The sequence below is a fragment of the Pseudophryne corroboree genome, chromosome 2, assembly GCF_028390025.1.
Source record: "Pseudophryne corroboree isolate aPseCor3 chromosome 2, aPseCor3.hap2, whole genome shotgun sequence".
NCBI lineage: Eukaryota > Metazoa > Chordata > Amphibia > Anura > Myobatrachidae > Pseudophryne > Pseudophryne corroboree.
Window position 1 is genome coordinate 616,714,418 of NC_086445.1, and position 14,743 is coordinate 616,729,160.

General features: G+C 43.2%; 1 protein-coding gene across 2 annotated transcripts in view; it reads right to left on the reverse strand.

Moving 5' to 3' along the window:
• The window catches only part of IPO9 (importin 9), a 202,156-nt gene that overhangs the window by 152,921 nt on the left and 34,492 nt on the right, over positions 1-14,743 (reverse strand). For both annotated transcript variants that reach the window (XM_063954813.1, XM_063954812.1), the window contains exons 7-9: positions 8,447-8,566; positions 6,041-6,141; positions 133-191 (exon numbers count right to left, since the gene is read on the reverse strand). In XM_063954813.1, coding sequence (XP_063810883.1) covers positions 133-191; positions 6,041-6,141; positions 8,447-8,566 — 280 coding nt within the window. The remainder of the gene's footprint in view (positions 1-132; positions 192-6,040; positions 6,142-8,446; positions 8,567-14,743) is intronic.

The following is a 14,743-nucleotide window of genomic DNA, read 5'->3' on the forward strand; positions in this document are numbered from 1 at the left end:
TTTGAAATCCAAATTTCTACCAAGTTAGTAAAGAAAACATTTAAATACAGAGCAGCATAGACACATACCGTAAAGACAAATACATTTTTAGTCAAGCAGAAGATATTGTACACATAAGATATGAAAACTCACCATCAGAATCCACAGGATCCTCAATGTCTTCTGTATCATTTACTTCTGTCCTGACATAAGTGCAAGAATTAAGGAAATGGAACCCAACTTGGCAAAAAATGAAATAGAGGTACAGGTATACCAATGGAATCAAGGTGTAAAGACCCCATACATTTTAATATACACACACACATTATATATATATATTTTTTTTTATTTTTTTTTTATTTTTTTTTCTCTCTCTCTCTGGCAGGGTCCACAGGTTATCTACAGGATAACAATGGGACATGGAGCGACAGCGGATTGACACCAAACGATCACAAGCTTTCAGTCCTCCCAGGATGCAACGGGCTGGTCCATATAGACCCGCCCACTGGCTCAGGCAAATCAGTTTTTTGTTTGGTGAGGCAGGGGCCGGACCATGGTCACAGGGCTGCTGTTCTTGGCAGCCCTAAGCTTTCTTATTTTATTTTTATAGTCTATGTTTTTGAGCGATCTTTCTTAACAGCGTCTTATACGCATATTGGATAGAGTCACTCCAACATCTCTCCGCCGGGTCGCAACAACGCTTACCCATGCGTACAGTGCTGTCTCGACGGGCGTCTCTATCGGATATACTAGCAGGTCCAGAAGACGTTACCAGTCTGTGGCCGGAGCACGGGGAGAAGAGTTGGCATCGGTTTCACATACCAAGACAAAAGATATATTCCAAACCGCGCTAATTATAGTGGCCGCCTATGTACTTTCAAAGAAATCCTTCACCAAGATTCTAAACACACAAATTTTTCACACCAAGTAGAAAGGACATATGACGCTCCCATAGATTTTTACACCTCTTAGACAATTATAAAGTCCCAAAGATTCTAAAAATTTGATACTTAATACAAATACATCCTTTTGAGATGGAGATCCGTAAATCTATAAAATGAAAAAAGGGGAACAATAGTTCAACACCAGATGATCTTCACCCTTATCAGTCCCCTTTATTAGTTCCACTCACATGGACAAGGAATATATTTCGCATATCATCCACATATATAGCTGTTTCTTCTTAGTTCTGAGGTCCCACTCCGTAGTACTAAAACTTTAAACAGATGTACATAGTGCAATAGAGTCTGGATAAAATAAACAGACTTTAATAGACAATTACACTCACATTTAGCAATTAAAAACAATGCATGTATCACCATAAGCAGAAGCATACTCCAAAAAGGTAAAAATTTCCTTCCACATGTAACCCCAAACGTAGGGGTCCCGCTTTTCGGCCCTTTGGGTAACAAGGAAAAGCAAAAGGAAAAAGTGATCGTAAGCAGCCCCAATACAATAAATTTGGTAAGGCGAAAAGCAATGGGCTACCAGAACGCCAGCCTCAAAACCAGAGAATAAGCCATCAGTTTGATGTTGCGGGCCTCCTCCTGGTGGACCCCACGGTAGGGGGCCAACTTCTTCAGTTTGCACAGATATGGCAGCAGTCTACAACAGATGCCTGGGTGCAAGAAGTGGTATCTCTGAGTTATGTTATTCCCTTCAAGAAGCATCCTCCTCGAAGGTTCTTCTGCACCAGCCCATTTCGGGTAGAGACGAAGGCCAGGGCTTTGCAAGAAGCAGTTCAGAAATTGCTTCAATCAGGAGTAATCATTCTAGTACCCCCTGCACAACGGGGACAGGGATTTTACTCCAACCTGTTTTTGGTTCAGAAGCCAAATGGGTCATTCTGGCCTATTCTAAATCTAAAAATGCTGAACAAGTATATTTGGGTACCACGGTTTCAAATAGAGACGCTACGCTCCATAGTTTTGGCCATGGAACCAGGGGATTATATGGTATCCCTAGATATTCAGGATGCTTACCTACATGTTCCTGTAGCACTGGCCCATCAGTGCCATCTCAGGTTCGCTATCCTCCAGCAGCATTTTCAGTTCCAAGACTTACCTTTTGGGTTAGCCACTGCACCCAGAGTGTTTACCAAAATCATGGTGGTTATAGCAGCTTATCTTCGCAAGCAGGGGATAAGAATTTTTCCATACCTCGACGACCTGTTAATTCTAGCACAATCACAGGAAATGCTCCTGGACCATCTCCAACAGACAATAAAATGTCTGCAGAGGCACGGATGGCTCAAATTGGGCAAAATCGTCTCTAGTTCCATCACAACGGATGACTCACTTGGGGGCTGTACTGGATTCAAGTCTGCAGAAAATATATATACCTCGGGACAAGATATCCAAGGTACAGTCAAGGACTCAGGAGTTGTTACACAGTGAAACAATATCAATCCACGCTGCAATGCGACTGATGGGTTTGATGGTGTCAACTTTCGACATGGTGGAGTATGCACAATTCCACTCAAGACCTCTGCAGCGTCTGATTTTGGCCAGATGGAATGGAATACATCAGACAATAAATAAACAGACTATGGTACTTTCACACAAGGTAAGAAAGTCATTAGCCTGGTGGCTACAAACATCCCATCTAAACAAAGGGAGACCCTTTTGAATATCAGAAATTGAGATCCTGACAACAGATGCCAGTCTTCAGGGCTGGGAAGCAGTGTCCGGAAGATTATGGTTCCAGGGACAATGGACCGCAGAAGAAAGTTGCCTGCCAATAAATCTGTTAGAACTTTGGACCATATACATGGCACTGATTCAGGCAAAGTACATTCTTCAAGGAAGACCAGTCCAAATCCGCTCGCACAATGTAACGGCAGTAGTGACCTCAACCATCAGGGAGGAACGCGCAGTCAAACAGGAATGAAGGAGGTACGTCGCATACTAAAATGGGCAGAACTCCATCTTCCAGCATTGTCTGCAGTATTCGTTCCGGGAGTCCTAAACTGGGAAGAAGACTTTCTCAGTCGACACACCATTCAAGCAAGCGAATAGGCTCTACATCCGGAAGTCTTTCAGACTCTAGTTGACAAGTGGGGTTTACCAGAGATAGAGCTCATGGCGTCCCGTCTGAACAACAAAGTACCCGTGTACGGGTCAAGAACAAAGGATCCCGGAGCGAACTTTGTGGACGCCTTGTCAGTGAAATGGTCTTTTCATCTGGCGTATCTGTTTCCTCCGATCATCCGGCTACCCAGGGTGTGAGGAAGACAAAAGAGGGGTGCCGTGATTCTAATAGCTCCGGCTTGGCCCAGAAGGCATTGGTACACAGATCTGCAGAGAATGTCGATGGATGCTCCACTTCTGCTCCCTCCTGCTCCCTCAACGTCCAGATCTACTAATGCAAGGTCCTTGTTACCACAGGCATCTGGATCGACTATCATTGATGGCGTGGCTCTTGAAACCTCTAACCTGAAGTCAAGAGGATTCTCACAACTGGTAGTTCAAACATACAACCGAAAAAATCTAAATGGTGTATCAAAGAAATGTATCAAAATGAAAAATAAATGTTGTCTTGATAATGGATTTATGTCTAATAAATAGATTATTTTATTTATGTGTATATAACCTTAAGGAAGAATATAATGAAATGTCTTTCATTCTGCTGTCCTTCTATTTTAAGTTTCTATTTTATTATATGTTGTCATTAGTATGGCAACCATAAGAATAGTGTTGTATAGTCCAGGGACTTGTTATCTCTAGAATGAAACTAGCATGGTAATTATTTGGCTATGAGACACCTGTTAATAAAATTATAAATTATATTTTTTATATATACTTATGTATTTTTTAATATGTCTTTTAAGTGTATAGAGCTTCTCTTGTTTGTTCAGAACTATAAAGGAGAAAAGGCTATTTAATTTTAGCTATCCCTCTATATAGGAGGTTGAACATGTAAGTCTGTATGTGTTTACTGTTGTATAAAAGCATGGTAATACTAACATGAGGCAGTTGATTTGAATTAATTCGACAGTGTCTTAAATTGGCTGATTACTACCACATAGCTGCTCAAGCAATTAGGGAGCTCTGGAGTATAAAAATACCTAAGGCTTTGGAGGCGGTACTTCTGATGAAACAGCCCCAGTTTCAGAGGCTGAGAAACGCGTCAAGCATTCCGCCCGACACGCTATCCGGTATCCTGGACATCACCTAGGACTTGACACACAGCAACGGGCTGTGGCGGCTCCCGCTACGCAATCACGAGCAAACGGCTTTTTGATGTACAAGCCGCGCTCCAACATCATCTTGAGAGTCCTGTCCTCACACACCGCACCTGACAGCCTCCTCTGTGCCGCTACATAGCGGTGTGGGCAGCCGGCACCCACTATTGAGAAGGAGACACCGCTCAATCCCTCTACTCCTAAGGCCAGGGTAAGCTCTGCACAAGACTGTACAAATAGCGGTTCCAGCTTAAAAGTCATTGTGTTATATATGGTATGAAGTCCATACTAGCTACCCGCAAAGAGCCTTTTTTCATCTGTGGATAAGAGTGTGAGCATGTAAGCTTTTCATCAAGCACTAGACAACTTAAGTACATCACTTTCAGTGTGGATGGACTCTCAAATTTAAAGGAATATCCTCCATATAAGTTTTTGAGATCATTTAGCCCATGCATGGAGCTCATTATAAGGAGCATCTGAGAAGTATAAATGCTACACATTGATCCGGAATATAAAAGATTACATTTCTAAGGGTGCTGTTTACAATGTATCTTATATGTTATTGCTATTTATAGTTTTAACTGCAAAATTACAGGATACTTGGTTTATGTATTAGTGATATATATACACATTAAATATATTTTTTTATATATAATTTTTTAATAATAAATTGTATTAATACTGTTTAACGACAGCGCTTCTCAAAGTGGTTTTTTATTATTGGTAGTTCAAACAATGCTCAGAGCAAGGAAACCCTCCTCAGCTCGCATGTACCACCGAATATGGCAGGCCTATATACATTGGTGCAGTGAAAGAAATATGGACCCGAAATCTTTCCAAGTTTCCAGGGTCTTAGATTTCCTTCAAGCAGGAATGGATAAAGGTTTGAAGGTGGCTTCCTTGAGAGTACAAGTATCAGCATTGACTGTATGGTTCCAAGAGAAAATTGCCATTTTACAGGATGTGCGTACTTTATTCCAGGGAATGCTGTGCATTCAATCTCCCTTTGTTCCGCCTACAGTGCCTTGGGACTTAAATTTAGTCCTGAAAGCCCTACAGGTTGCTCCATTTGAACCACTTAATAAAGTGGATCTTAAATGGTTGACAGCTAAAGTTCTTTCTACTGACTATGGCATCAGCTAGAAGAGTATCAGATTTAGGAGCGCTGTCTTGTCATTCTCCCTTTCTGACTTTTTATTCAGATAAAGCAGTTCTAAGAACTAGATCTGGGTATCTATCGAAGGTGGTACAGGTTCCACAGGGATCCCACCCTGATTTGAGAATCTTTCTACTCACTAAACCTCTTCCTTCTTGTACGAAAGGGTGTGCATGTCTGTTCTTCTCGCCTGATTAGGGCTCTACATGATGCTCCTGCCTAAATGCTTTGGAATACAACTGATGAGCCTGAGCCAGTGGGCGGGGCTTTATGGACGAACCCATTGCATCCTGGGAGGACTGAAAGCTTGTGATCGTTTGGTGCCAATCCGCTGTCGCTCCATCATATCCCATTGTTATACTGTGGAACCTGTGGACTTAGGAGAAATACCGTTATTAACGGTAAGTTCCTACCATAACACGCGTGTGCGTGTATATATATTATATATATACATATACACATACACATATATACACACACACACATATATATATATATATATATATATATATATATATACACACACACACACATACATATACACACATACATATTGGGGCGATGTCCTGATCACCCAACTGTCGAGTCAATTTAAAAAAATCCTGACTCCTCAGCACATCTGCCATGTTTCATTTCCCCGATGGATTGACAATCATTGCTGTCCAGCCGAATCTGGACGTCTGATTTATGCAAGTCAATGTTTGGAAATAATCATAGGATATAAAGCAGCACTCTCAGTCAGTGTATTCCAAACGATAGGCAGAATCTGCTGCATTGAGGACACCATGTGCTTTGGAAAATTCTTCACTAGTGCAGTAACTGCCTGAGACAAAGATATACAGCAGGAAGCATATTACCATCATCATACGGTCACATTTAACACTTCCATAAACATCACAAGATGCATTAACAAAAATAAGTGAAATTATAGCTCTTAATGCAAACTAGATAAATGCATTATTGACTAAATGTAGTGATTTCCTGTGACACAGTTGCTTGAAAGTGGAACTTTTGTTTGTATTTACAGTAGAAACGTAAAATTGTCTTCTGAATCTTTCATTATGTTGTGCTGTCTGTATTCACCATGCTTTCCAGTATTATCATAAACTATCAGCTCAGTGGCAGAACTAACAGACAACCTTCTCCCAGCTAAACTACTGTAACTTCCCTCAATCCCTACTACTCAAACGCATTCCTTTGCGCAGAATACCATATTGCTGTGACTGTCTATTGCTGCCAGATAATTTATTGCTTGACAGCATAAAGCATTGCTTTGAACAACCAAGTTTTATGTTAATTTACGCAAACGTTCTTCTATTTATGTATATCCCTACTTTTCATAAGCGCAGTTCTCTTTCATCGTAGCACTATTTGGGGATCTATACTACCATGAGAACATTCCAAAGTAGCTTCTACAAGAGGGTATGCTCAGAAACAGCCTTACACAAAACCCTGAGGGATTACTGTTAAGAATCTCCAGAGCCCAGCAGCAGGTACCTGATATTACTCATGTATGGAGGCCACTGCAGTGAAGTGGTTCCATTTCTTCAGGGTCCTCATCGCAAACATTAGGTATGGAGGAGTCAACCACGATTCTGCCACAAGAGTCACTGAAAACAACTTCCACATGGTGAGCCTGTGCATGAATGCAGCAGCTAAAGAACAGTAACTAAAGAAATAAATAGTTGCCTTAGGCAGCCAGTGCAGAACAGGCTAAATCCTTCAGCACCTTGCTTATACCGACAAAGGTGATATAAAGGGCAGACGCCTCTAAAACTGAGCAATTAACGCCTAACTGCCTAGCCTCTCCTTTATACTAATGGCAACACTGTTCCCCATGTAGGATGATACAGTAAGAGGATTAATCTACAATACATCATATAAGCATTGCTCATCCTATTTTGATGAAAGGGAATACCAGATGGAGAGAATTTAAAACAGATCAGACTAACCCTATCAAACTATTTTAAGAGGTATGTGTTTTTTGTATGTTATATTTAGGGGTGTCCTGCTTAGTGAATGAGAAATGCACATGAAGTTTGAATTATACAGAACATAAAATCCCAGCACAACTTCTGGATGAAGCCTAAAGAAGCATAAAATTGTCAAAAGCAAACAGGATGTTCCTGAAAGGTCCTATACAGTTTATACAAACTATCGAGTAGGTCATCTACAGATAAGTCCTCATATGCCTAGCATCTATACATTATACAGCACATAATGCCTGGTGCATGTGAGATGCTCTGATAGCGTAGTATATCATATTTTGCATCTTACATGCATCCCAAAATTAACAAAAAGCTGCTGAAAGTTTACTTGAGATGCCAGGCTGTAATATTAACTGCACAGGAATTGGTTTTACACGTGCACAGTACAAAGTCTCAACTTAAGCACCTCAGAACTTAACCACTTTTTAAACGCTTCAGACCCAGTCACACAAGATGTACAAATGTTGCACATCAAATTGATCAATGTAATATTCCAATGTAGTTCTGTCACTCCCAGTTTTATTTATTCTACGAAGCACACTTTGAGAGAAAAAGGTTTGGTGAGGCCGACTCGCCCATGACATGGAGCGCCAATGTAGTAGTGTCACCTTGAAGGAAAGTCCTCTTGGCATTTAAGAGGAACTACTTGTCCATAAGAAAACTCACATAGGCATTAAACAGACCTGGCCATTCCGAGATATGCGACATACGTAACAGTGTCTTTATGCAAAATTACTTATAATCTGTTGCAGTATTTACTATAAAGCAATAGTGAAATGAGCCATATAATGTTGCAGTATGCGCCAAATTTGGTGACATTCAGATAATGAGATTAAGCTATAGACTGCACTGAATAAAGGTAGTTTAATTATAGCTGTACACCGGAGTTCAATAAAGCACAAGGCCAGTACATGTATAATATGGACAATAAATATGGATCAATTTACCTAACAAACCTATACCATTTACTTTACTGCAACAAAACTGATCAAAACCACAGGCAGGAATCTCTTCTATGGCGTATCTGAAAGTGGCTGCAGTATGTAAGAATAGTGCTCCAGGTGTGTGGTTTTCACAGCATACACTGCAACAGCCCAGTGATGTTGCTCTTTAAAAGAAAATCCAAAGTTTAAGTTATACCTTCAACACTTCCATCTTCAAGCCACTGTCTGAGGTGGGGCCATCTGGCATTTGCAGAGCTTGGATAAATGCCTCTGTGAACTGCTGGACCACTGGAAAGATTAGAGAGTGTGCCACTCCCTGTATAAAATACAACACATTTGTTAAATAACAGTAATCAAATCAATTAAAAACAAGAATATTAGATAAACAGAATTAAATCAGTTGACCACACATATCAAGTCTGAACTTTTTTTTTCCCCCTCCAAACCTGTGTCAGTCCCAAACCACATTGGATTCAGATAACTTTGGAGCCTGCTAAGGGCACCCAATCTGATCTTTTCATCATACAAATACGTAAGCGCATGACTAAAGCTGAAAAGCTAACAGCTCTAGCTGAGCCTTCAGAACTTGCTTTGTGTTGGTATTACAAGGGTATCTTCTGCAAAAAAACACACTTATGCCATGTTTAATTGTTCAATAGGTAATATCTTAGGTGAAAGATTAAGGCGGCCATACACCTATGCGACTTCTCCAAGGGAGAAGTCGCATAGGATTTCCCTTGAACCGCCCGGCAGCTTCACGGGCAGCAGTATCGCATACGATACATAGCATGCAGTCATTTTGCATACGATGTATCGTATGCGATCCCAGTTATGCCTGCGGGATCAGATAAGAGGATTTTGGTACTTACCGATAAATCCATTTCTCTGAATCCTCTAGGGGACACGAGCATTCTTAGACATTAGGGGTGTGAAGCTTGCAACCGGAGGTTTGGCACAATCTAAAATTAGTATTGTCTGCACAGCCAGCTCCTCCCCCTTCACATCCCTCCTCCCTCCGTTTTGAAAATTAACTGAGAGAATAGGACATACTATAGCACATGGCGAGGAACCGAACCGTACAACATATCAAACATCCAAGAACTTCTTTAACCGAAAAACACACGCAGTTTGTACGAGCTGTATGAACAAGAACTATGAACACAGCAGGCCGACAGCACCGAGGCGGGCGTCCAGTGTCGCCTAGAGGATTCAGAGAAATGGATTTATCGGTAAGTACCAAAATCCTCTTTTCTCTTTCATCCACTAGTGGACACTGGAGCATTCTTAGACATTAGGGGACGTCCCAAAGTTAACCCCCTGGGAGGGAGTGCTGTCGGTGGCCTGCAAAATCAAACGTCCAAACCTAGAATCTTCGGATGCAAAAGTATCAAACTTGTAAAACTTCGCGAACGTGTGGGCTGCGGACCACGTCGCTGCTCTGCAAAGCCGAGTAGTGGAAACACCTCTGGCAGCCGCCCAGGAGGCACCCACCGATCGGGTAGTATGAGCACCCGTCTGAACCGGAGCCTGTCTACCACAGGAAACATAAGCCTGCCGAATGGGAAGTCTAATCCATCGAGACAGACTGCTTAGAAGACGGTCAACCCTTCTTTGGCCCATCATAAAGATCAAACAAATGGTCCGACTTCCTGAAGGACGACGTAACTTGTACGTATACCCATAAAGCTCGGACAACATCCAAGGACACGTCCCCATCTGCGAGACCCTGGAAAGATGGGACCACAATTGGTTGGTTTACATGAAACCCCGAAACGACCTTATGAAGGAAATCCGCTCTTGTACAGAGTTCCGCCCGATCCTCATGAAAAATCAAAAAAGGACTCTTACACGATAAGGCTCCCAACTCAGAAACCCGCCTAGCAGAAGCCAAGGCCAGCAATAACGCTACCTTCCAAGAGAGATATTTCAGGTCTGTTTTCGCTAACGGCACAAAGAGTGGCGATTTAAAAAATTCCAAAACCAAAATTTAAATCCCATGGCGCAGTGGGAGGACGAAAAGGGGGCTGTATCCTCAGAACCCCCTGTAAAAAAAGGTTTGAACCTCTGGCAAGGATGCCAACCGCTGTTGAAAAAGGATGGAAAGAGCCGAAACCTGAACCTTCAGAGAGCTCAGCCGCCGTCCTAACTCTAGGCCGGCCTGAAGAAAAAGTAAAAGTCTGGATAAGGGGAAGGTCGTCGAATTCCACTCCCGTTCCTGACACCAATCCATGTGCTTCTTTCAAATTCTGCAGTAGTGCATGGCTGTGACCGGCTTCCTAGCGGCAATCATCGTAGGAATGGCCGTTCTAGGTATCCCTCTGCTTCTTAAGATCCGGGTCTCAATAGCCACGCCGTTAAACGCGGCCTGTTCAGGTCCGGATGGTGAAACGGTCCCTGAGATAGCAGGTCCTCTCTCTCTGAGGTAACCGCCAAGTATCGTCCGCTAATAACCCTCGTAGGTCCGAGTACCAACACCTGCGGGGCCAATCTGGTGCGATTAGAATCGCCCACACGCGTTCTCGTTTCAACCTCTTCAGAATCCTGGGTATGAGTGGGAAAGGTGGAAAGATGTAAACCTTTTTGTAACACCAAGGAAGTGTTAATGCGTCTACTCCTTCTGCTGCTGGATCCCTGGTCCTGGACACATATCTGGGCAGCTGGTGGTTTTGCCGAGATGCCATTGGGTCGACTTGAGGTAGACCCCATCTCCTCATCACCATGTTGAAAATCCGTGGATGCAGGCACCACTCTCCCGGATGCATATCCTAGCGAATGAGATAATCTGCTTCCCAGTTCTCCACACCTGGAATGAACACTCCCGAGAGGATTATGTTGCGCCTTTCCGCCCACAACAAAATCTTTGTGGCTTCTTTTAACGCCATCCTGCTCTTTGTTCCTCCTTGATGGTTTATGTAAGCCGTCGCTGTGACATTGTCCGACTGAATCCTTACGTGTTGACCCATGACCAGGTCTTCGGCTAGGAGAAGCGCATTGTAAACTGCTCTTAGTTCGAGAATGTTTATGGGTAATCTGCTCTCCTGTAACGTCCATCTTCCCTGAAAATGACGGTCCTCTAATACGGCACCCCAACCTCTGAGACTGGCGTCCGTTGTCAGGATCCTCCAATCCCAAATGCCGAATCTCTTTCCTGCTGAGAGATTTCTGTGTAACGACCACCAAATCAAGGAGACTCGCACGTGCGGTCAAAGTCGGATTCTCCGATGAAGAAGCCAGTGCGAACCTGCTCCCTGAGCAATGAGGTTCATCTGGAATGGTCGGGAAAGAAGTCTGCCATACTGGAGAGCTTCGAACGACGCCACCATTTTCCCGAGAAGTTGCACACAGAGGTGCAGAGACACAGTCGGTGTCCTTAGTACATGAGCCACTAACTTCTGTATGTCCTGGATCTTGGACTCCGGCAGGAAAATTCTCAATTGCACTGTGTCCAGGATGAGACAGAGGAACTGAAGCCGTTGAGTTGGAATGAGGTTGGATTTCTGGAAGTTCACAATCCACCCATGTTGAATGAGAAATCGGTGAGATGTCTGAGAATCCTTTATCAGCTTCTCTGGAGAGTAGGCCTTGATCAGAAGATCGTCTAGATAAGGTATTATCGTGACCCCTAATAGCCTCAATCCTGCAACCATGACCTTCGTGAAGATCCTTGGAGCTGATGAGAAACCGAATGGTAAGGCTCTGAATTGGTAATGATCCTTCACCAGTCCAAACCTTAGGTAAGCTTGGAGGGGAGACCAAATTGGGATATGCAGGTATGCATCCTTTATGTCCATGGACACCATGAACTCGCCCTGTTCCAAACCTGCAATGACCGACTGGATTGATTCCATTTTGAATTTGTAGATTTTTAGAAACTGGTTTAAAACTTTTAAATTGGAGTATCGGCCTGACCGTTCCATCTGGCTTTGGCACGACGAAAAGATTGGAATAGAAACCCGTTCCTCTCTGAGAGGCGGGAACTGGAGTAATGACCTCTGACCGTAGTAATTTTTGAATTGCTGTCAGTAAAGCTTTTGCATTCTGAGGGCACAGAGGCAAACCCGTTGTAAAAAACTGACTATGAGATCTTTGTTGAAAATCCATTTTGTACCCCTGGGAGATTATGTCATTTATCCAAGGATCTGGTGAAGTGTTGGCCCAGATGTTCCGAAAACCTTCCAGACGTGCGCCCACTAAGGGTGATCCCAGTTGGGCCGGGAGACAGTCATGCCACGGTCTTGTCAGCAGGTTTATCCTGCTTTCTGGCTGCTGCCTGTGAGCGTCCTCTACCTCCGTGTACTTGTGCACCAAAACCTCTTCCTCGGGCTCGAAAAGGACTGCGATCTAAATGAATTAAACGCTGGTCCCGAATAACCTCTCCCAACCTGTGGAGTGGCTCTCGTATAAGGAGTAGGCAAAAAAGTGTATTTCCCTGCTGTAGCCTGCGAAATCCACTTGTCCAACTCTGAACCGAAAAGCACGTCACCCCCAAAAGGGATGGCTTCTACCGCCTTCTTGGTTTCAGAGTCTCCTTGCCATTCTCTGAGCCATAAAATCCGTCTAGCCGATATGGGCGATGCGGAGATGCGTGATGCTATTCTGCTAAGATCCTTTGAGGCTTGACACAAGTATGAAGCAGATTCTCTAACGTGTTCCGCCAGTTGGGTAATCCCTTCCAAGCTATTTTCCTCAATAGCCTGTACAATATGCCCAGACGATGCGCCCATGGCCTTGTTGACCCAAGCACATACAATTGCAGGTCTCTGTGCTGCACCTGCTGCTACGAAAATAGACTTTAAAGCTGTGTCCACCTTTCGATCTGACGCATCCTTTAAAGTCGTCACATTAGGTATTGGTAAGATTGTCTTCTTCGACAACCTTCCTAGGGAAGCATCCACTACAGGTGGATTCTCCCACTTATCCATCACACCCTTGGGTAGGGGTTAAGTCGCTTGAAACCTCTTCGGAAATTGAAAGAGTTTGTCTGGCTGTTTCCAAGCCTCCTCCATCTGAGATTGGAGGGATTTAGGAACGGGAAACACTGCTGAATGCGGCTTTTGGGATTCGAATAAATCGAATTCTTCTGGCTCCTTTACCTCTTCTGCCAGACTCAATACCTGAGATTGCCATGTCCTCTTCTGGAAAAATCGGCCTCTAGGGTAGATTCAATTAACTCACCTTCCTCTGTATCAATGAGAAGGCCCTCTTCCTCCTGATTCCTGTATAATAGGAAGAGGTCTTTTAACTGCCTTGCACACATTCGTTTCTGCCTGTGCGGGTGGCGTTAACTTGATGAAAAATTCCTCCATTGTCTTAGAGAATCCCGCAGCCCATTCTGATTGCTGCTTGCGAGATTCTGCCATCTCCATGGAGATTCTATTCGCAAGGTTGTCCTCCCATGACCTAGGCGGAGCACTGCTCCCAGGTGGGGCGTCCTTGTCCAAGCAGTAATCGCACACCCCGGAGCTGCCAACCCGCATGCTCTTCCTTTTACATTTCGTACAAACATAACATGTCTTGGTTGATGCTTTAGACATGTTATTTAAACCCCTTACCCGGGTATTACACAGTTCTTTCACCTTTTAAACTAGGAAGAGAAAGACAGAGATGACGGAAGTGAAAGTCGGATCCGGCTGGAATTACCTGCCCTATATATATATATTATATATATATATATATATATATACACATATATACATATATACATATATACATATATACATATATATATATATATATATATATATATATATAGGATTAGGTCAATAAATATACAATAAAAAATAAATAAAAAAAAACACCAGGCGACTCACAAATCCCCACACCCCAACTGTAAACCAGTTACAATGTTAGAGTTGGTATCCGTTTGCTTCCGTGTATTTTCGTCAGGATCTTTGCAATAGAATTCCTTTGGAAATATTAAAATAAGAATTTACTTACCGATAATTCTATTTCTCATAGTCCGTAGTGGATGCTGGGGACTCCGAAAGGACCATGGGGAATAGCGGCTCCGCAGGAGACTGGGCACAAAAGTAAAAAGCTTTAGGACTACCTGGTGTGCACTGGCTCCTCCCCCTATGACCCTCCTCCAAGCCTCAGTTAGGATACTGTGCCCGGACGAGCGTACACAATAAGGAAGGATTTTGAATCCCGGGTAAGACTCTTACCAGCCACACCAATCACACCGTACAACTTGTGATCTGAACCCAGTTAACAGCATGATAACAGAAGGAGCCTCTGAAAAGATGGCTCACAACAACAATAACCCGATTTTTGTAACAATAACTATGTACAAGTAATGCAGACAATCCGCACTTGGGATGGGCGCCCAGCATCCACTACGGACTATGAGAAATAGAATTATCGGTAAGTAAATTCTTATTTTCTCTAACGTCCTAGTGGATGCTGGGGACTCCGAAAGGACCATGGGGATTATACCAAAGCTCCCAAACGGGCGGGAGAGTGCGGATGACTCTGCAGCACCGAATGAGAGAAC